The 27,938-nt window shown below is 49.0% G+C and overlaps 2 protein-coding genes across 2 annotated transcripts in view; one reads left to right on the top strand and one right to left on the bottom strand.

Moving 5' to 3' along the window:
* Positions 1 to 27,938, bottom strand: part of Znf454 (zinc finger protein 454) — a 64,810-nt gene that overhangs the window by 21,683 nt on the left and 15,189 nt on the right. The gene's annotated exons all lie outside the window — the stretch shown is intronic.
* On the top strand, positions 13,679 to 26,945 carry Grm6 (glutamate metabotropic receptor 6). The gene is made up of 10 exons (XM_005350142.2): positions 13,679 to 14,158; positions 16,266 to 16,482; positions 17,030 to 17,165; positions 18,659 to 18,813; positions 20,025 to 20,165; positions 20,267 to 20,467; positions 21,505 to 21,650; positions 21,741 to 22,364; positions 25,424 to 25,735; positions 26,748 to 26,945. Exons 1-10 carry the CDS (start codon positions 13,679 to 13,681, stop codon positions 26,943 to 26,945), a joined length of 2,610 nt encoding a protein of 869 aa, XP_005350199.1.

Below are 27,938 nucleotides of genomic sequence, written 5' to 3'. Positions count from 1 at the left end.
ATGAGTATTCTCCCATAGACAAGCTCTGGAGGTACAGGCAATAACAAGGAAGGGCCAGCCCTCACAGGGATGAGTATTCTCCCATAGACAAGGCTAAGGTTGTAATGAGTATTCTCCCATAGACAAGGCTCTGGAATTTGTAATGACTATTCTCCCATAGACAAGGCTCTGGAATTACAGGCAATAACAAGGAAGGGCCAACTCTCACAGGCTTCCACTGATTGCCAAGCAACCAAATTGACAAAGAAGTAACTAGGACCTTATGAAAACTGTCTAAGAACAAACAAAACCAAGGCAGTGTGCGGCGGTGGTAACTACCCTGATACTTTAAGCTGGGTGATAAGAAGATGAAGTTGAAGATAAACCCTAAGGCCCAAGATGGTGGGCTGGGTAAAGGTGCACGCTTGCCGAGCCTAACAACGTGAGTTCAATCCCTGGGACTCAAAGGGTACAAGGGAAGCACCGATTCCCGAAAGCCGTCCTCTGAGCACCACACTCAAGCTATGGCTTATACCCCAAGCCCCTTCCTGCACAATACAAAATAAATCAATGTAAATAAAACCTAAAAACTAAATAAGAGCCAAGATACTTAGGAAACACTACACAAAATGAAATCATTGACTCGAAAGAAATAAATTTATTTTACAAAGGAGTTTTCACACTCTTGATTATAAAAGAGGTCACCTGTCCCCAGAAAATAGGAGAAATAGGATCAGGCTGGGACTTGTTCTCAACACTCGTTGCGAAAAGACACGTGTGGACACTGCTGACAGGGAGCAAGGAATCTAATGCCAGAATTCTACCCCAAAGCCTATTTCTAAAGGAGAGAAGAAAGAACTTAGACACATATGTACATTGTACACATAAACTTCGAAAAAAATATTCATGGAAAATATCCTCATCAAAATAAAGGAAAATCTAACACAGCTCATGAATGGCAATCCAAGACGAAACTGACTCAGAATGCCCAGCTACTGCCAGAGAGCAGTGAATTCCGGGTAAGCAGCAGGGCCCAAGAGAATCATCCTCTGCACCAGAAACAAAGACAAAATCCAAAGCAGAAGAGAAAGGAGGCACTTGTAATGTGGCAATCCGATCCAACAAACTCAGCAGACATACAGGACCAGCACCTGCTGTCGACGGAAACTGCCTGATGACTATCTGCAAACCTGTTTAAGTCCTGTAACTGTCACCAAATTGGTACACCTAGCTTCTCTCGTGCATTTGCACATGTACATATGTTTCTGTTGTTTTGCCTTAACAATGGATATTGAGTTACAAAGTCAAAGCAAAAGCCCAAGACAGTATGGCGATTATGTTATGAAAATTCAAAAAGTCTGGAACTTTTGTTAGACCTCACAGCCAGAGTTAATAATACACCTTGAGATCACTTAAGATTCGAGACTGATACCCTACTATGTCCTCAGTCTGTTTGTCTAACCTGTCTTTATGAGAGAAATGTAATGACCATCCTTACTTGCCTTGGATTTTCCATGTAACCAACTTTTACAGCCTAAGCTAATGGATAACTGTAATCTTGACATGCCCTTGACCCAGAGAATAATGCATGTGTGTATGCATGCATGATGTGGCAGTCACTTGTGGAGAGCAAAAACTATGTTGAAAAGCAACATTGTAAGATGAATAGCACCATAAATGTTTAAAGCAGCACTCAGATTGCTTGATAGTATCTGCTCGTTATCTGGGTCAGTTGAGTCAGTAAAGTTTCATCCCTTGTAAAACTCTGCTAAAGATCTCTGTAATATCCCTCACTCTTTCCCCATAGTCCTGTGGCATTCAATAAATACAGAGGAGAAGATCTTTGGTGGGGACACACATGGGCACAGGGACAGCATTCCTAAGGCAGCATTCGGGTAGGCACAGATTTAGACTCATATAATAGAGAAATTACAGACAGGAGAGATGGAAGACACGGGGAGAAAGAAGTAGAGAATTTAAAACTGGGCTTGTTCTTGGTAAAGCCATTCCAAGGGGAAGGACTCTGATTTATTTTCCTCAATGTGAGACCAACACGTTTTGGATACGCTGAGGCTATTACTGATGCATTTCAGTGAGAGGTGGAACAAGGGACGCACTACAGTCATGAAGGCTGTGTTCAAACCACGAAAGTGGAAGAGGCTGTTAGTGCAGTAAGCGTGAAGGGAAGGGTAGGAGAATCAAGACCGGCAGACATTGACTGCACATCACGCTGTAGCCCGTGCTCTCAAATGACAAAGTGCGACCTGTGCTTACAAAACTCACCTTTTCCTCTGAACCCGATGGATGAGGTGACCAGAAACGAAGAGGGGAGACATGCCCTTCCCAACAGTCACCATGTGCTGGCACATCAAAGGAGGTCCCTGGCCAGTGTCTTCTGAGCATAATCTCCTTATTGTCCCCGGAAGGGAGGAAATGCCAAGTTTAAGTCCTGATCCCTGGGCCACTTACCTAGGTAGACACCTTGAAGCTTTCCACTTTCCACCATCTGGAAGTCTTCTGCTTGCTCTAACTGAGAGATGATCTTTGGCTTGGAAAACAGAATCCCTGTTCACGAACAAGAAGACATGAGTGGCATACTGGTATGGAGGTCCAGGTCCAGTGGACCCCAAGGTATGTGGGTACAGTGCACAGGAGGAGAAACAACAACCTAAAACTGGGCTCCCAGAGGATGTCCAGAGTGAGCCTCAGGATATGAGTCAGGGCTCTGGCTCAGCACTCCCTTTGGTAGGACAGCTTAGGGGACCCAGCAACAGAGCTGGGTTTGGAGAGCCAGGAAGAACACAAGAGAAGGTGTTCTTTATTAACTCAGCCATATTCAGACTTCTTGGAATCGGCAAGGGGAAAAGCAGCCATGACTGGGCCCATCCACAGGCCAAACATAACCAGACCCTTCACGCTTTCTCCCAAGTAGAGTAGGGATCATGTGTTTCCACTGCAGATCATGCACCCCAACAAACCCCTTACCCAGGGAGGCCAGGTTGCTGTAGTTCTCCAGCATCACCTCCCGGTACAGGCTTCTCTGTGCAGAGTCCAGATGCAACCACTCATCCTGGCTGAAGAACACAGCCACATCCCTGAATGTCACAGGCTCCTGGAACAGCAAACCCATCCCTGCTCAGCCCAGACCACGCCCACACAGAGTGTGAGTGAGGAGCAACCCTGCGAGGGTTGAGCGTTTCAAGCCAAGCAAGCATCTCTGAACAACGGCTTCATTAGCCAGCATGGGATTTACGACATTCCTACAGTAAGTGACTCCCTGTGCCCTAAGAAAGCTCAAATACAGCACCTTACAAGAGAGATCCTGACATCACAAAACGAAATCAGGAAGACAGGACAGAACTTGAGACTAAGAAAGGTATGAGTCACTGAAAGGGAGATGGTGTGGTGGCTGCCATGTTTCTGATACTCTACATATCGTGGGTGAGGCATCTGTGCACAACACCCGAGGCACTTCTGCGGTGGAGCTGCCAGGAGCTCACTTCTTCACCAAGCCAAAGGCACAGCTCCACGCCCCCAAGCTGCTCACGAAGCTTAGCATCTTTCCTGCTCTGAAAGGGCAAAAGTAAGTGAAATATGAGTGCTGGAAATGAAGGAAGGGACAGTGCCGCCACTTCTGCTTCTTTGCAGCACTGAGAATAGAACCCAGAGCCCTGAGTAGGCCAGGCAAGTACTCCATCTATAAACAATATCCCCAGCCCCTACTCCTTCTCAGAACCTCTGTCCTTTTCAGATGTATGTGACTCTGTGAGTGTGTGTGTGTGTGTGTGTGTGTGTGTGTGTGTGTGTGTGTGAACCAGAAGTCAACCTCAGATGTCAAACTCCTTAGTATGCTCTCCATCTTAGTTTTGAGACAGGGTCTCTCACTGACCTAGACCTTGCTGACTCACTAGGCCATTCGGCCCATGAGTCCCAGGGGTCCACCTGCTTCTCCAGGGCTGGGATGACAAACCACATGCCATTGCTCCTGGCTTTTTTGCTGGTGGTTGATGCATTGCATCGAACTTAGGTCCTCAGACTCATGTGGCAGGTAGATTACTAATGGAGCCATCTTCCCAGACAGTTTGTGAATCTTCTTAATGGCTAAGTCATTTGTCACTCTCAACTCAGAAAAGCTTCCCCAGAAACTGGTACACACGACTTTCTTTGAGTAGAATCATGGCAGATGCTAACATGTCTTTAGACAAGGAAAGCAAAACCTTTCAAGGTTTCTTACAAGTTCAGCCAATCAGGCACCAAAGGAGCATGACTTGCACCCATCATCAGGGACTCTAAGTCTAAATAAACAAACTTGAACCTACCGGTTTCTGCGCTCTGCTTCTGCATTTCTGCCCTGTCACCTTGTCCTTCTGTTCCTTTGAATGTAGCCCAGAATCACTTCTAGTTATGAGGCAGACGTTCAATATGACTATGAAGGTAGGGGCGGGGGTGGAAACAGCAGCTCTATTGCTTAATCTTAGTTTTATGGCCAAAGGATATCGGAGCCCATGAGCATTGAAGAGGCAAGTGAGAATAAGATTAGGCTGATCTGACAATTGGGTCATAAGACCTCAAGCAGTTAACATACACTGGGGAGGCAGCGGGGATAAGGTTTCCACTAGTCAAAGGTGTTCACTGGAAGAAGATATTAAGAATTGTAGCTGACACCTTACAGGCTGATCCCATCTCTTGGACAGCTACTCTGCTTGAGCGAGTAAGTTCCTGCTCTAAGAACACCTTACTCGTTGAGGTTCTATATGTCTTGCTGAAATCTTCTTCAGGAGAATGCAAGAGCCTGGGGACTATCTAAGAGCCTGACAGTCTGATGTCTGCTCGGTAGGTGGGGGTGAGGGATGCCAGTTAACTCCTGGTCAGTGGCCATGTAGCCGATTAATGGAGACAGGAAGAATCACCCTTCAGGAGTTCTGACCTCACCTTTCAGCAGTTTCTGTTCCTCCTTGAGCACAGAGAAGCTCAAGAAAGGATGAAATAAACCCGCCTCTTCTGCAAACCGAAGGCAGCTCAGAAAGAAGTGGCCTTTACCCACCTGAACCGGGGCTGGCAGCAACCTCTTGGCCATTCTCCCTCTGTGGCTCCTCCTCTCTGAGAAGATACCTGAGGCAGAGGAAGAGGGTGTGAGGTCCACTCATGACTGCTCTCCAGTCCTCACTGGGCCAAACCAGGTTAGCAACTACCCGCTGGGCATCTGCACAGCCTAGCCTCCCCCAAGCAAGATGAAACCTGGGCATGACCACCCAAACCAGAAGCAAGCAAAAAGCACACCTCATTATAGCTGGCCAAAGACAGAAGTAGGCAACAAGCACACCTTGATATTGGGTCTGTGGTCTTTTCACTAGATATTATGAATAAAGACAACCGAATCGAGCAATTACAGCTATCGAATCCATGAGCAAGGTGAAAGAGACCATGGCGTGCAACTCCTGGAGGCAAGAAAAGGTATAAATATTGGACACAACTGCACTTGGCCACTCTACATGAAAGAAGTGACTGCAGAATGTGTACCCTTTTCAGAAGCTACCAACTAGAAACCAGTCCTCTCATCCACGTGGGCGTTTGCCTCTGTCAAAAGAATTACCAAAGTCTCTTACATTAACCAGACCCTCGCCCCCCCCCCCGCACACGCACGCGCATGCACGCATAAGAAACATCACTAGATAGCATTGAGTTTAAATTTTGGAGAAAAGGGGCTGGAGGTGCAGCTCATGGAAGAGAGCATAATATTAAAGTCCTGGGTCCCATGTCCAGCATCCTTCCACTCCTTTCCAACAGTAAAACCTTACAGCAAAGGAACAGAACTTTACCAAAAAAAGAATACGGATTGTGGGGCTCACTTTAAGACACTGTCCAACACCGAAGACCGACAGGAACGAATAAACAAAGTTTGGGCTCCGGGACGGGAAGCCTGCAGGCGCTGTGCTCAACCGCCCTGACTCGCAAACCTGAAGCCGGCGGCTTCCTAGACAGCTGTCCCGGCCGCAGGACAGGAGCGACCTGGAGTCAAGGCCAAGGCCTGCACCTGCCGCCGAGGCCTCTGCGCGTTCCAACCCCGCTCGCTGCCCTGTTGCAGTTTATAATAAAGTAGCCCCACACTAGCCCAGAATGGAGTATAATAAAGGTTTCTTTATTAGGGGTAGACTCACAGATCAGCAGTCCTCAGCGTAGGGAGACACTGGAACTGAATCCAGCAGCCAAGGGGCCCCGCACACGTTTTTACATATTGTGTATATAGTACATGTGACCACGCCCAAAGTGGGCCAGTATCTTAAAGGCTATTGGCTGAACAAGTTCCCACTGCACAGCCCCACCCCGTGGGCTCCTAGCTGCGACCGCTTTGCTTACAAACCAAAAAATCCCAACACCCAACGAAGGAACCACACTGGACTCAACTGCGCGTGCGTACGGCCCCTGGCTTCCATTACGGACTACATTTCCCAGATGGCACCGCGACACACTGTACTGTGCCAGGGTGGGAAACTGGAGCCTAAAGGCTGGAAGTCATCACCTCCCAGGCTTTTACGCACGTTGCATTCATAATTACAATGGTAATACTACTAACAAGACCAAAGTGCAGAATAAGGCGCTGGCTGCTTAGTTTCAGATGGCGAGTGGACTGTCCTCTTTCACTTTTTAATAGAAAATTATGCTTTTTGTAGCCTACAAAAGAAACAATATGCACCATTTTTCATTGCTGGCTCATACTTCAAGAAAATATAAAGCAAATAAACTTCAGATTATAACTATATTTAGCTTAGACATATTAGCTACTGATAATCTGGCAGTCCAGATTTTCAGGAAAGCAAAAAGTTAGAGTTAAAATTTATTCATTATTTGAGTTGGACATTTTTAGCTCTTTTTACAAATTTTTTTAATATTTATTTATTTATTATGTATACAATATTTTGTCTGTGTGTATGCTGCACCAGACCCCATTACAGATGGTTGTGAGCCACCATGTGGTTGCTGGAAATTGAACTCAGGACCTTTGGAAGAGGAGGTGATGCTCTTAACCTCTGAGCCATCTCTCCAGCCCTCTTTTTACAAAAAGACCTTGTCTTTGTCCACTGTAAAGGTTCGGATGAATGACAATTCAACCACACAGTTAGATACAAATTATGGTCTCTAGGTAGCAATCAACACAAAGAGCTCCTTAACGAAGTCCACAGCAAGGGCCACATTAGATAAGAACAGTGCCTGGGAGGAAGAAGGCCAGCAAAAGTTGTGTTGTCTTCTCCAAGGAATCAACATGAAGGACTTCTGCTGAACCAGAGTGGAAGAATTTCATCATCAGAAGACCGCAAAGATTTAAAGTCACCAAATGCTGGAAGATTTTGTCTACTTCTGTTCCTGTCGAAGTATGCCAGAAGGAATGGCGCTATCCCTACCCAAACAAACACCAACCCACCAACAGACAAAGCATCCAACATACATACTAAAACATACCACTTTAGCATATGGGTTATTTTGACTCCACACTGGGTGCAGGACTTTCTGTAGGTTTTTAGCAGATCATTTTGTCAAGCTAAAGAAGATCCCCAGATGGCTAAACTTTTAAATGATGAATGAACACTACTAGACAGTACCAAATGCTTTTTCTGCATCCATTTAGATAATCATGTTTTTGCCTTCAATCTGTTAATGTAGTGATTTACAGAAATACATTTCCTAAATCATTAATCCGCTGAAGTACATCTTTGGACCGGACAAGACCGGCTGCGACAGGTTTGTCTCTGTCAGTTTGTGAATTTTGGACTGGGTCTTTCTTTCTCTCTGCTTCTTGGTTTGGCCGGAACATTTATTTCATTGTTTATTCGACTTGTGTATTAATTTCAGGACATGTGCTGTCATCATCTGCAAATGTGTGGTATTTACTGAGCAGAGAAGTTCCTTGGCAACACTGCTGAGTATTATGGGTTAGTTTGGTGTCCCGTAGAAGGCTGTGGTAGCGCACTCACAAAATATCACCACAGAAAGCTTCACGTGAATATTTTCTATTCTCAGTGAAAGGCCCTCCATGTGGTGAGCTGACACAGACAGAGAGCAGAAACCCCGAGAAAGGAGTGCTGTGTTTGGTACCTCTTTGTCATTACTTCCCCATTGACTCACTGTGCTACCTGGTCTCTGAAAAATGCTGGGATCCTTTTCATTTTTTCCATGCAGTGCTGAGATGGAACCCAAGGCCTTGTGCATGGTAGGCAGGCACTCTTCCCCTGAGCTAGCGCCCCAGCCTGCTAGATTTTTCTTTAAGATCAGGATCTTGTTTTGTACTAATGTCCTGCTTTCAGATCTGCTTATGGCCTAGCGGTTTGTTTTAGTTTTATCCGCCTCATATTTAAGTTGTTTTTCTTACTGAGTTTCAGAGATGAATTTTCAACAAGAACACCTGTTCTTTTTACTTGATATTGTTGTTGTTATTTTTATATTTGTTTTCGCCTGGTCTCCAGTTGCTGTTCTTTCTGCCTGCCAGACATGAACATTGTTTTATCATACCCTTCATTCAGGTTTCTGCCTAGTCATTATCTACCGTGAAAGCTTCCTGTGTATGCAGCTGGGTATTTACATGCAAATGGTTGACCATGGACCAACTTCATATTATCCTCAAAAATTCCCTCAACATGCATCAAAGATCTAAATGTTAGCACTAAAACCATAAAAAAAAACCTAAAAATAAAACATAGGGGATATCTTAGTTAGGGTTTCTATTGCTGTGATTAAACCCCCATCAAAAGCAACTTGGGGAGGAGAGTTGTGATTTCAGCTTCAAACTCTCAAGTTCTAGTGAAGGAAGTCAGAGCAGGAACTTGAGGCAGAAAATGATGCAGAGGCCATGAGAGAACAGACTTATTGACTTAATCCTTGTGGGTAGCTCAGCCTGCTTTCTTGTAAACCCCAGGATCACCTGCCAAGGCTTGGTACCTCCCGTAGTGGACTGGGTCCTCCCACATCAACCATTAATCAAAAAAATGTCCCATAGCTCGATCTTGTGGGGACATTTTCTCCGCTGAGTTTCCCTCTTCCCAGAGGACTGGGAACTTGTGTCAAGTTGACAAAAAACAAAACAAAACAAAAAAACAAACAACAACAAAAAACCCAACCAGTACAGGTAAAATCTTCATGACTTTGGTGTTGGAGGCCGTGTGGGTCCAACACAGATTCCCTAACTGGACTGGAACGGAGTTGCGAGGAATAAACCAATGCAGCTTACAAGGTCGTCATGGACTGCCATGGGTGACCATAGCTAAACCATAGCAGTCCCTCTGGAGCATTCTCACAGGCACACCAGCTGTGTGCATCACTAATCGTCTAAGTGTCTCTCTGTCAGCTCAAGTTGACCATAGAGATTCAGTCCCCATCTCATGGAGTTAGAGGAGGAAGTGAGAAATGGCTGCCCCTGTGCAGAACAATGGCGATCTACAAGAAGGCGATCCTCTATAAGCCTGGGACAGCTCTCAGAGGACCTGGCTCATGTGCTACCCTAGTTTCAGACTTCTATCCTCCAGGATTGTGAGAAAACAAATTTGTGTTGTTTGATCACCCGTTAGTGCCATTTTGTAAGGTAGACCAGTTGTCTAAGGCATGAGTCACCCATTCAGAACATCTTTGGGCAGACCTTCAACGTTTCATCCATGGTTTGTAAAACTCTTTTCTTCACTGAGTCCAAGCAGTTTGCTTGAACCTGTCAGGGGGCCTATGGCCTGTGATTGGGTTGTCCCCACCAGGCATTGTCCCTTGCTGGAGTCCAGTTGGGAAGTCACTAATCTGCCAGGTATAATTAGAAGATGAGGCTGGGGGCTGGACTCGTCCTTTCATCCAGAGTCTCTTTTTAAATGTAGCTCCAGGCTCCTGTAATTTTCTCATCAACACATTAGACTTTTGTTAATAGGACATTTTCTCCCTTGGGGAAATGAATTGATGGCAATCAGGGCATATACAGACTTGGTAAGATAAGAGGAATAGTCATCACACACACACACACACACACACTCACACACACTCACACATCCTTGGTCAATTGCACAGAATAGTGAAAGTAGCTATATACTGAGTGCCGAAAATTCAAAGTTTGCTGAGACAGTGGATTTAAAACGTTTTGATCACCCCCAAAAATTAAATGTTTGAGGTAGCAAAGTAATAGTGTACAGTCATTCCATAATGATTCAGTCTTTTAAAATTATTAAATGTTAGTAAATGGGACCGCAGTGCCATTTTTGTATATGTGTGCAGTTTATATTAATCTGCCTTTCCCATTCATCTCGAATCCTACCAGCCCCTTGTTGGGCCTTTTCCACTTGCAGGCTGTTTTCCACATATCAGGGAACTGTGCAGTGTGTGCCTCCACCTGGCTGATTGTGCTACATATGGTGTCTTCCGGTTCCAGACATTTGGCTGCAAATGACATTTCGTTCTTCCTTTGTGGCTGGCTAGTACTTTGCCATGTGTACACTACATTTAAAAACTCCATTTATATGGTGCTTCACTCTTGGTGAGATGTTATCCCTGGTTGCCACCAGGCTACCCTGTGGCAGCTGCCCTGAGTGCTGCTCATACCTGACAAGTCCAGTCTTTGCACATCACGTCCATGTGGCAATTGTACTGAAGAGCCTTTTCCATGGTGCAAAGCTGGAGTTAAAGAAGCTTGCAGAGGGGTGGTGACAATGAGTGTTGATGAGGGATTGATTGTTCTAAACAGCCCTCCCTGCTGCCACAGAGAAGACTAAAGCGGCCTTGGGATTGATAGGAGAGCCTAGCAGAAGGACAGGCAGACAAAGCAGCAGTGGGATGAGGGATGTGGTGGTGGCTAGTCCTCCCTGCCTTCTTAATAGACTTGGAATCACCTGGGAGACACATCTCTGAGTGTAACTGTAAGGGGCTTTCCAGTTAAGCTGAGGATGGAAGACAGGCCCTGAATGTGCATGGCACTGTGACTGAATGTAAGTGGAAAGGAAGTAAGCTAGCTGGGAGCACCAGAATTCATCTCTTTTCTTCCGGACTGTGGCTGCAATGTGACAGCCATGTCATACTCCTCCCAGCCACGATGGACTGTGTTCCCCCAAACTGTGAGCCAGAATAACCCTTTTCTTGCATCACTTGTTTTTGCCAGATATTTTATTGTAGCAATGAGAAACATAACCAATATGGGATTGTTTGGTGACACATGCTCCACCCTGGTCCATGCAGGATATTATAACTAGACATCTTCAGGTGCAGATGCCTTGCTTTTCAGCACCCTTGTGCTGGAGACAGCAATGGATGCACCAACTCTCCTGCCTACATGCTCCCTAAATGTGGGAAGGTGGACAATTCACAACACTTTTAGTTTAAAGATCAGAACCGCTGACACTCCCCATTCATTGAACCCTCAAATGTATTGTCTTTTCTATAAGAAAAACCACCTGGTTATTAAATGTGTGGAGTGGTTGGTGCCCATGTGTGGGCACACACATGCACACACACACACACACACATGCACACACACACACACACACACACACACACACACACACACACACAGGCTCTGCTTGGACAGTCTTCTGCAGTGTCACCCATCTCTAGATAGCCCCACTAACCTGGTTTTCACCACAGGAGAGAGTGAACCACTATGGGGGTAAGAGAATTCAGAGGATGGTAACAGCTTTCTGCTGCTTGCTCTCTCCACCAGTCATGCCCAGACCTCCCTGCCTCCCTAATCCACCCTGACTAATGGAGTGCAAGCTGGCTCAGGCTCCTCTTCTGTGAGCCCATTAATCCCCTGAAGCTGAGGCTCAGTCAGCATCTGTCTCCAAGATGCCTTTGCTGCCAGCTTCAGAGAGCTCAATTTTGTCCTCAGTTGGCAATGATGGGAAAGTATCTTTGAGCCAAAGCCCCTCACCATGGCCCAACTATGAGATGAGACAGTTGAATACAAACAGCTTCAGAGTGCGAGTGAGCTCCAGAGAACAGGGCAGCTTTTATGAATGACCTGGGGGACAGCTCAGGGCTCCGGTCCCAGATGCCCCCCCCCCTGCAGGGTCAATCAGTCCAACCTATCTCTAAGACCAGTGGGTGGGCCTGTGGTTTCACACCACTCTGAATGCAAATCTAGTTGCTGACCTAAGCCAGCTGCGCGGCCTTGGGCTGTCAGTCACCCCCTGAGCTATCTATTTCCCAGTCTGCAGGATGGGAGAGTCTCTCTGGAGAGCTTCTGTATGTTTGGTGATGTGGAAGCTCAGCATGTTCTCCTCTCCCCACCTTACCAAGCCTGGTCTTGCACCCGTCCTTCAGATTCACTGGGCTGGAGCACTCTGGCTCACTCACCCTCTGCTCCTGCCATCTGCCACTTAGAGGTTTGTGGCAAGGATTGCCAGGAGAAAGTTGGGAGGTTCTTAGACACCTGCATTCAAAAGGACTACTGGGTGCTGGTGAGATGGCTCAGCCGGTAAAAGTGCTTGCTGCCAGACCTCACAACCTGGTTATAATCCCCAGGACCCACATGGTGGAAAGAGCGAACCAACCTCTGTGTACACACACACACACACACACACACACACACACACACACACACACACACACACACAAATACATAATAGAAATATTAGTTTCAAAGGAAAAAGATTCTAGTGGTCAAAACAGAGGGAGAGTCCGAGGATTTAGGGGCAGTAGAGAGAGAGTATAATAAGTGATGTTTGTAAAACAGCTAGCTAGGTACGGAAATCAAGATCACAGCGAGACACAGGAAAGGGCAGTGTCAGAGTGTCAGCAACACTCTTGTCAGGAGAGGGTGTTCTGGAGACATGTATGTTCTCGTCCATTTGCTATCAGACCCTGAAGAATTAAAATTCCCCAGGAGTCTTATGCTGGAAAAGCCAAAGACTGAAGCCTGGAGCAGCTTGGAGGGAGCTTGCCTCCCAGGAAGAGATGTCCCAGTTTCAAAGCTTGTCAGACCACCTTGCAGGAGAGACTGGATCCCAACGACTTAGCTGTGCGGCTCTCTCTTTTTAAACCCAAGTCTCTGAAGATCAATTTGAGCGGGGGTGGGTGGGGTGGGGCACCTCTTCTCCTCTTCTTGGTTATGTAAATCTCTTTTCTCCGAATTTTACTATTAGCTGGCTTTCTAATTGGCACATTGAGGATGAGTGGTCAAGCTTATTGGTGTTGCCAGGATTCAGGCTTGGACCCTGAAGCTCAGATAACCAATCTGGGTCAGACACAATCTAAAGACAGTTCCAGGGAGCCAGAGAGGGAGAGAGGAAAGAGAGCCCTTCCTCCACTCTCAAGCTCTGGAGGGGATCTCTGCTCTCCCCCTCATCCCTCCCCAGAATCCTTAAATCCTCTAGGCTGAAGCCCTGGTTTTACAGCAGTTGGAGACCGGTCCTACTGGTCAGAGGTTGGCTCAGGTGAGTACCACTGGGGAGGGATCCTAGAGTGAGTTGGGGTGGGTCTAGAGGAAGAGGTGCTCTAAACTGTGGGGAGAGGGGACTGGACAGGCGAGGCCACGAAGACTGTTGGGGTTGGGGAGACTTGGGTGACAATTTCAGGGAGGCTGACAACAGCCCTGTGGATGCTTGGGAGAGCCAGACGAATTGCCTGAGCGCGAGTCACCGAGTCACCAACTTGTCCTGCCTCCTTGGGTCTGGCCAGATTCCCAGCTGAGTCGGACGGCGCTCGGGACATCCTGGTATCTCGGGTTCCCTCATCCCGTGAGCAGATGGTGCGGCTTCGAGTGCTGTTGCTGGCCTGGTGGCTGTCGCAGGCGAGAGTGGCGCGCGGTGAGGGCTCGGTGCGCCTGGCGGGCGGCCTGACGCTGGGAGGTCTGTTCCCTGTGCATGCGCGGGGAGCTGCAGGGCGTGCGTGCGGGGCCCTGAAGAAGGAGCAGGGCGTGCACCGGCTGGAGGCGATGCTCTACGCGCTGGACCGAGTCAATGCCGACCCAGAACTGCTGCCCGGCGTGCGGCTGGGCGCGCGGCTGCTCGACACCTGCTCCCGGGACACCTACGCTCTGGAACAGGCTCTGAGTTTCGTGCAGGCTCTCATCCGAGGCCGCGGTGATGGCAACGAGGCCAGCGTGCTCTGCCCCGGGGGCGTCCCCCCGCTGCGCGCCGCACCCCCAGAGCGAGTGGTGGCCGTAGTGGGCGCCTCGGCTAGCTCCGTGTCCATCATGGTCGCTAACGTTCTGCGCCTGTTTGCGGTGAGGGACCGCGTCTGCTACCGTGCTCCCTCTCTCCCTGCCTTAACTTCCTTCTGGAAGAGTCTGTTTTGAGCGCTCTAGCTCATCCAGATTAAAAAGCTGCTGCCCACTGGGGTAGATCAACTTTCCCAGCTTGGCCTGCCGCCTGGCTGACCTAAACTGGTACCTTTCAGTGAAAGGTGTCCCTTTTCCCATCAGTCTGTGGCCTTGTGGGCCCATGTTTCTACATGGTATGGAGACCAGAATCCCAGGCCATAGTTCGCACCTGCCACACAGGAGGTGGTCACCTCCCTAAGAAAGGGTCAGGATATGCTAATGTTGTTCTGCTTCTTCTTTGTAATTTGGAGGACGCCTAGGATAGAGATGCTAATTCAGGTCTATGTGACAGAGCAGGCATACAGAGCTGGAAGATAGGGAGACATGACAAAATGGGCATAGAAAGGTGTGGTCAAGGGTGTGGACGTGGACGAGACCAGAGACAGTCGCCTGGTTACCTAGGAAACAGGATGCTAATGAATTTCCCCTTCAGTTTATGTTTGGTATATAAGGCTGTTTGGAGAATAAACGCAGAGGAATTTTCAGGATGTGAACTCAGGATTTCATGAGGGATCACTGAGAATCTCCCAATAAAGCCATGTGAGTTTTCTCAATTATTCCCATGCCTCCCCTCTGATCCTGGAGAAATAATTTAGGGTCCGGGCTGGCACCCGACCACATCAGGCCTGAACCAGAGACTAAGAGCAGATTGGACCTCAGTCCCCTGTTGCCCTCTCCTTTGGGTTCTGCTGACACCCTGTACAACCCTTCACGGTGCTCCCGTCCCGGAGCTCTCCTGGATGATAAAGAAATTGAGATTTCATGGGAATTAGGTCCTTCTTCAAAAGCCCTCGGAAGTTGCCCTGAGCTACACTAGTGGGTAGAGAATTCTGGGTAAAGTGCCACTGCTCTTTCCTTTTCTTCCTTTTTTAATCTTTGGATCATCATTTAAATTCCTTTTCAAAATGCCTGCCTTTTAACCCGTTCTGGTGCAGAAGGTTCGTTCTTAAAGACTATCTGAGCTTCCTTGCCTTGTTATACTGCTCATCTGCAAGATTCTGCATCTTCATCGCTGGGGGGCACTGTGTTCTTTGCAGGCTGAGGTGCAAGGATTGGGGGCTGGGAGGGGGCTCTGGCATTAGAGTTTGGGGGTTCTCTACAGCAGACATCCTGGGGATCGTGGATGGGGTTTACTGCACTGAAGAGGGCATCAGTTCTGCTGCAACCAGTAGGCCTTTCTTCGTTCTCTTTCCTCTGGTTTCTATTTTCTTGTTTATCCTCTGTCTCCCTGATGCTCTCCAGCTAAGCCTCGCCCCTCCTTCTCTTCCTCCCACCCTCCTTCTTTGCTTTTCTTTCCCACTCACCTTTCCTGCACTGCCACCCCACCCTCCTTCAAAGGGCCCTAGAGCAGCCCCAGCCCCTCCTTCCGGGACTCCCTGCCAGACCTTGTGCTGATTGCTGGTCCCTCTTTATCTCATTCTGGGTCACATCTGCTTCCCCTCCTCCCCCAAGCTTTCAGCCTCCTTGCCCTGTTTCCTCAGTTCTGTGCTCCATCCTTTCCCAGCCCAGCTCCCACTTTCCTGAAACACGGTTCAGCCCATAATCCCTGCTACTAATCTCTCTAATGGTCATAGATAAAACCTAGTTTCCCACGAGCCTCTCCTTTAGACTGTCCAGTCTGGCACTACCCTCCTCTCCAGCCCCGCTTTGCTCTGATCCTAGCAGGGCGCTGCTAATGAAAAAGACTGCCTCTCACTCTGGGTAATAGGGTCAACAGAACACCCTTTCCCCCAGACCAGGGCACCCTTTCCCTAAGCTCTAGTGTCCCTGTTTGGCTGATAGCCTGTGCAACTGTCACTGGTGACACTGCTCTAAGCCTGTCTAACCTTCCAGTCATCACATCCATTCGTAGACATCCCACTAGTCACATACTTCTAGCCTATATGTGTGGCCCCTCCAGCTGGCCTCGTCTGAGTCTCGGTTCCTACCGTCTCCCAGAGCTATTCCCAACTTGTCTATGGCCCATGTCCATGGAGCCTCCATCCACAGTTGTCTGTCCTTCCTGCTTCAGATACCCCAGATCAGCTACGCCTCCACAGCCCCAGAGCTCAGTGACTCCACACGCTATGACTTCTTCTCCAGAGTGGTGCCCCCTGACTCCTACCAGGCTCAGGCCATGGTGGACATTGTGCGGGCGCTGGGATGGAACTACGTGTCTACACTGGCCTCTGAAGGCAACTATGGCGAGAGTGGGGTTGAGGCCTTTGTGCAGATTTCCCGAGAGGCCGGTGAGTAGGGAGTTGGAATGGAGGGCCCAGGGAACAGTCAGCTAAGGAAGGGGAGAGCCAGAAACCACTGGATAGGACACAGACTGGGGTGGGGTGGCGGCGGATGGTCCCATGGCAGCCCAGAAGGGTGCTCCAGGCAGGCGAAGCCCCTGTAAGGCTGTGGTTCTAAACCTTTCTAATGCTGCGAACCTTTAATACAGTTCCTCATGTTGCGGTGACCCCAACTATAAAATTATTTTCGTTTCTACTTCCAAACTGTAATTTTACTATGAAGAATTATAATGTAAATATCTGTGTTTTCTGATGGCCTTAGGCGAGCCCTGTGAAAGAGTTGTTCAACCCCTCCAGAGGGGTCCTGACCTGCAGGTTGAGAACCACAGCTTTAAGGGATTCAGGTCATGCTTACGGTCTGCTAGGTAGAGTCCAGGCAAGCTCTCCAGTGCCCAGACTCCTCAGTTAAGCCCTACACAGTCACAGAAGTGACAGCCAAGTGGGCATGTGTGAGGGTAGTGGAGACAAGAGTTGACTTTGGCATTCCAACATCCAGGAGGTGTCTGCATTGCACAATCAATAAAGATTCCCAGGGAGCCAAAGCCGGGAGAATTCCACAAAGTGATCCGGAGACTCATGGAAACACCCAACGCTCGGGGCATCATCATTTTTGCCAACGAAGATGACATCAGGTGGGACCGGTGCCAAGCTCAGTCACCATGCTCTCTTGAGGCTCTTTTTGTGAGACCTTATCCTTCCACACTCGCAGCCATGAGCAGCCCCCCTCCTTTCCCCAAGCACTTCCTGTTGCCGTCAGAAGTCTTGTGTTCAACCTGACTGGCTGGAGATGTCACAGGCCTAGCCTGGGAAACACAGGAAAACATGGCTATTTCTGTCGTTCACTGTGGGAGAGGGAATTGGTGGCAGACCCAAGAGCAGGAAATGTACCATGAGGGTACTCTCCAAGTAAACCCTGAAACTTACATTGTCCAAAGCCAGCTAACGTGTTTTCCCAGGACAGGAAGTTGGGCGTGACACTGGTAGAGGCATTCATGGGTGAAATGGCTGCTCAGTTTCCCCAAATGAGCTCTCTGCATCAATCCATTGTTCTTTACGCTAACAAAATCTCCACATCTGGGTGGTTTATTAGGGAAAGACATGGTTTCAACAGACAGTTTTGGAGGTAGCACAAAACCAGCTCCCCTGAGGGTCCAGTTTTCCTTGCATTTTGACAAATGGTAAGACAGAATGACAGAAGGAAGAGGGGCTGGGCTCCTCTTTTATAACTACTCACTTTGGCAGAACTACCTCAGCCCTCCAGAGGACACGACCAATGTCCTCGGAGATGCAATAGCCTTGCACTAGGCCCCACCTCTTATTTATTTATTTGTTTGTTTGTTTGTTTGTTTGTTTGAGACAGCGTCTCACTATGTATCCATGAACTTGCTATGCAGACCAAGCTGGCCTCCCAAGTGCTGAGATTCAAGACATTCAGTGTCTTAAAGGTTACATCACCTCCCAGTATTTACACCAAGGTCCAAGCTTCCACCAGATAGACACACTCAAACCAAAGCCAAACCACAGCATCATCTAAGGGCCAGTACAGAGTGGGTTAGAGTGGACAGAGGCTCAGCCAGCCAAGTGCCTGCAACACAAGCCCAGATACCCATGATCAATCCCTAGTGGCTCTCTGTTTGTAATTCCAGGCAGGGGAGGCAGAGACAGGAAGATTCCTGGGTAGTCAGTCAGCCTACCCAAGTCAGCAAGCTCAAGGCCACTAAAGAGATCTTATCTCAAATAAATGAATAGATAGATAAATAAGGTGTATGGGACCTGAGAAATGACACTAAAGTTAACCTCTGGCCACCACACACATGTACACGTGTGCACACAATACAATCCGACACACATACACACACGCACTCGCACAAACACTCACACATGCACTCACACACGTGTGCACACACTCACATTCATGCACTCACACATGCACACACACACACACGCACTCACACACACACTCACACATGCACTCACACACATGCGCACACATTCATACGAGCCCTGACAAACAGGAATGTGATGATGTGGAGCAGGATGGAAGAATACAGGATGGGAGGTGGCCAAGAGAAAATTGGAGAAAGTTCCTAGGTTGTGACCTTACTTCTAGCTCTGCTCTTACTAGGAGGGTCTTGGAGGCCACACGCCAGGCCAACCTGACTGGCCACTTCCTTTGGGTTGGCTCAGACAGCTGGGGATCCAAGATCTCCCCCATCTTGAACCTAGAGGAGGTGGCTGTGGGAGCCATCACCATCTTACCCAAAAGGGCTTCCATCGATGGTAAGTCCCCCACCCTACTCATCCTCCCAAATGCTTCCTCTTTGGGATGCTTATTTCATAACAGGAACCACTCTCTTCTCGGAGTCCCAGATGTTATGACTCAGAGTCTATGGTTATATCCCAGCAAGCAGTGCTTGAATGTGACCTAGGAGGGAAAAGAACCCCTAGTGTTCTGCTGTTGCTTTAAAACACCATGCATATAGTTTGGGTCTTACCAAAGGTAATTTAAATGGGAATGTTGGAGATAGAGAAACCGAGGATGTGGAATATACTCTCCTGCTGATCAAAGTGATGAGGCCAGGTCTAGTTTGTCTGCCCATCAGCTCCCTTTCCATCTGTGAGGTTCATTTTGTGAGATGCTTGCCCGTATCTCTGAACCCGGAACCAAAAAATACAGCGTTGATGACCTGCTTCGGGAACCCAGAAGAAGAGGAGTGCCATCTCCCACAGGCTTCCAGCTTTAGTGGGGTGTTCACCTTCGCACCCTTTCTCTTAGCTAGAATGCTAAATAAATGCCAAGTGGAAAAACTGGACTGAGCAGAGGGTTAGCAATCAAGACATTTTATCAGAAGAGGTCTGGAAGTGGGGGAGGGTATCAGGTGTGGAACAGTGAGCCAATGGTGTTCTCTAAATCTTGGGGTCTACTTGCCTTTCTTTTCTAAAGCTTTGTTTCTTTTCTGTGTCTGGCCTCATGATCACAAGATACATAGAGAAGTCCTGTTAATTACGTAGCCATAGCAGCACCCTAATGGGGACAGAATGGGCAGTGATAAATTCTTTAAGGTTGCAAATTTTACCCTGAAACTTCTATGTATCTTCACCTTTTTCTCCTGTTTTCATGTGTGTGTGTGTGTGTGTGTGTGTGTGTGTGTGTGTGTGTGTGTGTACATGATGCACATGTATGTGTGTGCACGTGAATACAGGATGGACATGTGTGTGCGTACATGTGGCGGCCTGAGGTTGATGTCAGGAATCATCCTCAATTATTTCTTCATCTTATTCACTGAGGCAGGGTCACTCAATCCAACCAAGAGATCATCAATATGGCTAGCCCTGCTAGGCACCTTGCTCTGGGGACCTCCCCACCCAGATCTCTACCTTCAGGATCTAGAACTTGGTCACAGGGCCACTCCTGGAAAGAAAGTGGGCTGGTGACAAAGGACCATGAGAAAAGTCCACCTGGCTCAGGTTACCGCCCTCCCGCCTCTTAGGATTTGACCAGTACTTCATGACGCGTTCCCTGGAGAACAACCGGAGAAACATCTGGTTTGCCGAGTTCTGGGAAGAGAATTTTAACTGCAAACTAACCAGCTCAGGGGGTCAGTCAGATGATTCCACCCGAAAATGCACAGGTGAGCACTACCTGGGATGGGGAGGATAACGGGGAGAGGATGGGGGGTTCAGGTTTGGTGTCCAGGGGCCAGGCACACTTCCTCTGGGCTTCCTAGGACAGGTGAGGAACGCATCGGCCAAGACTCCACCTATGAGCAGGAGGGGAAGGTGCAGTTTGTGATAGATGCTGTGTACGCCATCGCCCACGCACTCCACAGCATGCACCAAGCACTCTGCCCAGGCCACACAGGTCTGTGCCCAGCCATGGAGCCTACGGATGGCCGTACACTGCTGAACTACATTCGAGCGGTCCGCTTTAATGGTGAGTGGGTGCCTGGCCCTACAGGGTGGGGAAGCCAGCTTCCATGGGTTGATCTGCAGCAACTGGGACAATTCAGAGTGGAAAAAAAAAGGCAGGATGGAAGAGAAGACACTCGGACTGATTCCTGGGGGTTTGATGCAAGTGCAAGCCTCTGCTTTTTAACCCTCTGGGGGCTTCATCTTCAGAGGCAATTGGCAAAATTCGATTTTGAGGAACTGCTGCTTGACCCATCTACCAAGCCCAACAAGTCACATAGAACTCCCTGCCCACTGCACACTGCTTAGAAGACCCAGGCTCTGTGGTGAGCCTGGGGTCCAGTACAGACCACAGCAAGCTCCCTGTTGTGAATGGATAGTCACAGGCATCTAAATGTTGTCCCAGTCAGGCTGTGAGCTCCTGCGACAAAAGGCATAGGTCTGACATATTTCTGCACCATCAGAACCTGAGTAAAGTCCAGGCTCTAGGGAATGCATCTGAACAGACCCAAAGGAGTCCTCATGTGAATGGGGCTTGCAGGAATTGTGTTATATTCAACTACTATCCTGCATAAAATTGTACACTCTCCACCAGACATGTGGGACGCCTGCAGTTTAGGTTTGGAGAGAGTTGTATATATGTGTGTGTATACACTTGGGTGCTTGTCTGTGAAGGAACATCGGGTATTCTGCTCTAGGTCTCCCTACCTTACTCCTTTGAGCTAGGCTGGGGCTAGCAAGAGCCAGCAATCCTCCTGCCTCTGCCCCTGAGCACTGGGAGTGGGTGCTAAGATCTGAACTCAAGTTCTGATGCGTGAGCAGCAGGGCTCTTACCCACTGAGCCATTTCCAGCTCTGAGAGGTATGTTTTGTCCCATGTCCTCCTCATGGTTGGGAGGCAGCATCACCTTGTCTGAAGCTACATCACTGCTAATGAGTGATGCTGAGCATCCTGCCAGGAGCCTGTCAAGCTCTTCCTGTATCCTGGCTGTTCCTTGAGGCTTTCCAAAAGATGGCTTTGGGGCTGGAAAAGCAACTAGAGACAACTGGCCTCTCCCTGCAGGTAGCGCAGGAACCCCAGTGATGTTCAATGAGAATGGAGATGCCCCCGGGCGCTATGACATCTTCCAGTACCAGGCAACCAATGGCAGTGCCAGCAGTGGCGGGTATCAGGCTGTGGGCCAATGGGCAGAGGCCCTTAGACTGGATGTAAGTGTCAGGGACTAATCTCTGGGTAGAGGTGAAGGGTCCTGAATTTTTGGTGGCAGAGGTCAGCAGCCTGTGTTCTCTCTGTCCCAGATGGAAGCCTTGCAGTGGTCAGGTGACCCCCATGAGATGCCTCCTTCTCAATGTAGCCTCCCCTGTGGGCCTGGTGAAAGGAAAAAGATGGTGAAGGGTGTCCCTTGCTGCTGGCACTGTGAAGCCTGCGATGGGTACCGCTTCCAGGTGGATGAGTTCACATGTGAGGCCTGTCCAGGGGACATGAGGCCCACACCCAACCATACTGGCTGCCGCCCCACACCTGTGGTCCGCCTGACCTGGTCTTCTCCGTGGGCTGTGCTGCCCCTTCTCCTGGCTGTACTGGGCATCATGGCCACCACCACCATCATTGTCACTTTCATGCGCCACAATGACACTCCCATAGTCCGCGCCTCAGGCCGCGAGCTTAGCTATGTGCTGCTCACTGGCATCTTCCTGATCTACGCCATCACTTTCCTTATGGTCGCTGAGCCTTGTGCGGCTGTCTGCGCTGCCCGAAGGCTCCTGCTTGGCTTGGGCACTACCCTCAGCTACTCGGCACTGCTCACCAAGACCAACCGCATCTACCGCATCTTCGAGCAAGGGAAACGTTCCGTCACGCCACCACCCTTCATCAGCCCTACATCACAGCTGGTCATCACCTTCTGCCTCACCTCTCTGCAGGTGGGTCCCCAGATTTCTCAGTAACATGGTGAGTGCATGAGGGATGCTTAAGTCCCTCCAGCTTGGAACTCGGAGAATAAGAGGCTAGGGATACAGTTCAATTGGTAGAGGGCTTTCTTAGCATGCAAAAGTCCTGGGTTTGATTCCCCAGCACAGCATAAACCCAGCATGATGACACACATCTGTCATCCTAGTACTCAGGAGGTGAAAGTAAGAGGATCAGAAGTTCAAAACCATCCTCATGTCCACAGCAATTTTCAGGCCAGCTGTAGTAGCACACATTTTTAACTATGTACTTAGGAGACAGAGCTCTCTGTGCTATGCATAGAGCGTTCTAGGTCATCCTGGTCTACATTGTGAGACTCTGTCTTAAAAAAAAAGCCTTCAAAGAAGTGGGCTTCATAGAGTCAACTTTTTCCACTTGGGGCCCCATGTTTAAAAATCAGAAGGACAGACCAAGTGTGGTGGTCCACACCCTTAATCCCTGCACTTGGAAGGCAGAAGCAGGAGGATCTCTGTGAGTTTGAGGCCAGCCCAGATGACACAGTGAGACTCTGTCAAAGCAACCAGCAGAACACTGTCCGCTGTTTTTCTTCAAAATTGAGTACAACTCACTTTTAAACAGCCATTTCCATTGCTAAATCTGTAGAGGAAATGGAGCATCCAACTGTTCAGCCATGTTGTTATCTGCTGAAGTTAAATGGGGTCTCACATGTGAAAATAGGGCAAGAATATATGCCAGAGGCCACAGTCACTGTGGAGTGCAGCATTCTTTCTGCTATGGCCAACATCTCATGATGGAACAAAGATTAAGAAACTGGAGTTCAGAGTTCCCACAGTTTCTCCTTAAGTGCAGCTATTACAGAGTGGGACAGAGCTCCACAGACTCGGTGTCTTCCACGGGGAGGGGACTAAGGGCGAATGGACAGAGTCAGGGGTGCTGTGGCTGGTGTGACAGAGTCTACCCTGCCATGCTCTCTGGGTGCTGACACAGCCTGGCCATGTGACAAGGCACACTGGCCCGGGCAGATGACCTTCCTCCTTCCTGGTTCTGTATCCCCTGTGTTCAATTCCACTTCAATGGATTCTCTATGCTTAGAAGACGCTGGCTCTTTCTCCAGAAACCATGCCCTAAGCGTCCTGAGAAGGTGGGACACCCCTCACCCTTTGGATGGAGATGCTTACAAAACATTCAGCGTTCCCCCACCCCCCTCACACTCATCTGTCCTGCCTCATGAATTTGGATTCTCCACATTTTCAGCTTTTCTGGATGCTTCTACCAATATAGTGGATATGGATATGTAGTAGCCTTCCTTCCTTCTCTCCCTCCCTCCCTTCCTCCCTCATTCCCTCCCTCCCTCCCTCCCTCCCTCCCTCCTTCCTTCCTTCCTTTTTTTCTTTTTTGAGACAGGGTCTCTCTATGCAACCCTGCAGACCTGGAACTCACTCTGTAGACCAGGCTGGCCTGGAACTCACAGAGATCCACCTGCCCCTGCCTCTGAAGTGCTGGGATTAAAGGCATGGCCATCACACCCAGTCTCAATGCTCCTCCAGTTTGCCTACTGTTGTGACTGGGCCCTTGGCGTCTCCTCTCTGCACTGCCAGCTTCTAGTCATTGTTCATTTTATAGAAGCCTATTACAACGTGGGCTGCTGATTCTGTATCAGACACGTGGGTTGTGCCATCAGTAAGAGTACTCTGTGGCTGCTGGTCATCCTGTGTACCATCAGCCGCAGGCTCCAGCTTCTTTTGAATGACATTTCCCCTAACCGAGGAGAAGCTTCCAACGTTGCCAGCCTGGATGGGGAGGGTTTATCTCATTAGGCCCTAGTTCCTTGAGCTGCAGCTACAGGAGAAGGATGTGCCTTCTGGGTGCACAGATTACTACAGGGCACTGCCCCAGTTTCTCTTCTGTTGCTGTGAGAAACAGCTTGGTGAGGAAAGAGGTTTTCCCATCTAATACTTACAAGTCGTAGTCCATCATTGAGCAAAGTCAAGGCAGGGACCACGGGGGAATGCTCCTTACTGCCTGGCTCCTGGGTTCATGTTAAGCTACCTTTCTTATAGAGACCAAGCACACCTGCCTAGGGATGGTACCGCTCACAGTGGGCTGGGCCCTCCTACATCATTCAGCAATCAAGAAAACGTCCCCCACAGACATGCAGACAGGCCAGTCTGATGGAGGCAACTCTTCAGTTGAAGACCTCTTCCTCAGAGGGCATGGCACTAATAGCTTGCTAGATTTCAACCCCACGTACCCTTTCATCTGACACTCTTATATAGTGAACAACCTGAACTGACACATGGGTCCATCCCCTTTCAGGATCTCACTTTACGCAGACATATTGATGCTCATCCCTTAGTTTTCTTTGGCTCAGGATCTGTCTGTCGACACTGGGAAGCAGCTGAAACTCCACTTTCTCCCAGTTAAGGCTCGGGCATTAGCCTCTGGCCTATGATGGGACCATGTTGTGCACATTCACCCATAAGCTCATGGCATTCTGTCCATGGTTATCTCGCTTTGGAGAGGAAAGGAAAGCTGGAAACCAGCTTTGCCATGTTGCTCGTTGTGTGCAAGCTGGTACCTTCACACCTACGGAGCAGCGTGGGTGTGAGGACAGACATCCCTTTGGGGGCTGGTTCTCATTGGTGGCACCGGTTTCTCTGAGAAGGCATCATGTCCTCATGACAGATTTTGTGGGTTTCCAGTCTGCATAGGGAGACACTGAGGAGGAGGTTGGAGAGCGTTAAAGGTGCTCAGGGGTATGGCATGCGGTTAAAAGCCCAGTGTAGGGTGGTCAGGTTGCTGCTTCCCCACCTCGCCCTGATGTGGTCCACATGTGCCTCGAGCACAACTGTCCTTCCCACACACACCATCACAGGTAGGAGCACACCCCTGGGCGATCCTTTTTCACGGTTAGTCTTTCAAGACGGAGCATCCAACCCAGTAGGCCATGGACATCATAAGAAATCTGACCTGCCAGAGACCCAGGTGAGGGGCTGCAATGGACTCCTCACTAGAAGACAGTATGTCCCTGACACTGTGTTGGTTCCCACAGGTAGTAGGAGTAATAGCGTGGTTGGGGGCCCAGCCTCCACACAGCGTAATTGACTATGAGGAGCAGAGGACAGTGGACCCGGAACAGGCCAGAGGTGTGCTCAAGTGTGACATGTCCGATCTGTCCCTCATTGGATGTCTGGGCTACAGTCTCCTGCTCATGGTCACGTGTACAGTGTATGCCATCAAGGCCCGAGGTGTGCCTGAGACCTTCAATGAGGCCAAACCCATCGGCTTTACCATGTACACCACCTGTATTATCTGGCTGGCTTTTGTTCCCATCTTCTTTGGCACCGCCCAGTCAGCGGAGAAGGTAACTGAGTCCCCCAGCAGGCTTTTCCTGCTCACCCCTCACTCCCTACTGAAGGGCTCTACTGTCCAGGAGCTGGACCACCCATCCTGATGCCTCGTTAGAACTATTGTGGGTGGGATGCACTCGTTCGTCTTTCTTATAGCCCTGAGCCTGTCTATTTGTTCTTCTTCTTCTCTCCCTGCACTCATGAGCCTCAGCCTGTCCATTCATTCCTCTCTCCCTTGTTTATTCCCTCATTTCTATATTTGAAAACATGGCCATTCATTTGCTCATTAATAAATTCTACCTCTTTAGGAGCGGGAGCCTTCGCCCAAGTGCCACCCTCTTCATTCCTTTGTAATCTGAAAATTATTTTTCTTGTGTATGCCTGCTTGTTTATATGTATAGCATTATACATGCAGGCACCCTTGGAGGCCAGAAAAGGATATAGGGTCCCCTAGAACTGGGGTGATGGGTTATAGGCGGTTGTAGGCTGCCTAGTGTTCAACTGAACCCATATAATCCACAAGAGCAGCATGTCTTCCTAAACCACTAAGCTATCTCTCAGCCCCTCTTCCCTTTTTTAAAGGGAATTTAAAAATGTTTATTCTCTCTCTTTCTGTGTGTGTGTGTGTGTTTCTGTGTGTGTATGTGTGTTTCTGTGTGTGTATGTGTGTTTCTGTGTGTGTGTGTGTGTGTTGTATGAGCACATGCACCACAGTACAAATTGCGTAGACTGTAGGACAACTTTTGGAGAATCAGTTCTCTTCTATCCAGCTTGGATTTACAGTGCTTGTGCCACTGAGCCACCTCTCAAGTCGACACTCTCTTCCTTAATAGCCCACTCAGTCTGTGTCACTCCACCCGTCTTCCTGCCTACACCAGATCCACACTGTGCCTGATTTTCTCCTGCTAACCTTTCCATTGTTTCTGTTCCCGCTCACCTGACAAAAGTAACTCGCCTCCAGTCTACAGGCGTGGGATCGAGAGAAAACAGGGCTAAGCTCCGTCTTGTTCCCTCCTCCGTGCTTAGATCTATATCCAAACGACCACACTGACCGTGTCCCTGAGCCTGAGCGCGTCGGTGTCCCTCGGCATGCTCTACGTGCCCAAAACCTACGTCATCCTGTTCCATCCAGAGCAGAATGTGCAGAAGCGGAAGCGCAGCCTCAAGACAATGTCCACGATAGCGACCCCGCCCAAGAGCGAGAACGCAGAGGATGCCAAGTAGCAGGATGGAGTGTGGGTGCCACAGGTTGCTCCCTGCCCTTTCTTTGCTTCTCCTGGCTTCACAGTGGAAGCTGCAAAGGCTCCACAGTGACCACCAGAGGCTGGAAATGTGTGAAGACCACACCCAGCATGGCTGGGCATGCCTTCAGAAAGAGCTAGACCCTGAGCCATGTTGGACTTCCGCTTTCCTCGACATACCAACCTCATCATTCGGTCCTTCTTGCCCACAATACTCGCTTCCAGGTTTCTACCTTAAGACAAAAACTAAACTAATGCCTTCTGGTCAGGCATTCAAAGACCATGGTGAAGCCAGGGCTTGTCAGGTTGGGGTGAGATTTATCTTGATCCAACAGCATCACCTTGGGGCTGACCAGGGTGCAACAACCACAAAAGGAAACTTGGGGGTCTGCATTCATTTTCCTGACACAGAAGATCAGAGCCTGTGAGAGTCCCAGCTGCCGGGGTGGGCCTACAGCATAGAGAGGCGTGAACAGAGTACAGGAAAGGCTTCTGTGAGGTTGTTTCCTTTTCGCTCTTTCCACAGGGTCATCTACGAAGTTTGACAGCGTTTCTTCGCAGTGTATGTCCCAGTAAATTGCTTCAACCTGAAGACATGCCAACACGTTAGTGTGTGAGAGAATGAAGAACAGCTGGGCTTTGTTGGGTGGGGGTCCAGGAACAGTCTTGTTTCTGTGGCGAGGATTATTATTATTATTATGTAGCCCTGGCTGTCCTGAAGCTCACGCTGTAGAACAGGCTGGCCTCAAACTCACAGAGGTCCATCTGCCTCTGCCTCCCAAGTATTGGGTTGAAAGTATGTGTAACCATGTCCGGCTTAATTAAATGATAAGGATGGCTATAAAGGCTCTCCTGCACATGTTCTTGGATTGCCCCTCTGAGAGGTGGACGGAAGTATATGGAGGAAGCTATTCAAAGACCGTGCATGGACGTTCATTTATTACTAATCTTTCTTTTACAGAGCTGGTGTTTAGTT

Source organism: Microtus ochrogaster, chromosome 7 (assembly GCF_000317375.1).
Source record: "Microtus ochrogaster isolate Prairie Vole_2 chromosome 7, MicOch1.0, whole genome shotgun sequence".
NCBI classification, from domain to species: domain Eukaryota; kingdom Metazoa; phylum Chordata; class Mammalia; order Rodentia; family Cricetidae; genus Microtus; species Microtus ochrogaster.
This window is presented reverse-complemented; position numbering and strand designations above follow the sequence as displayed.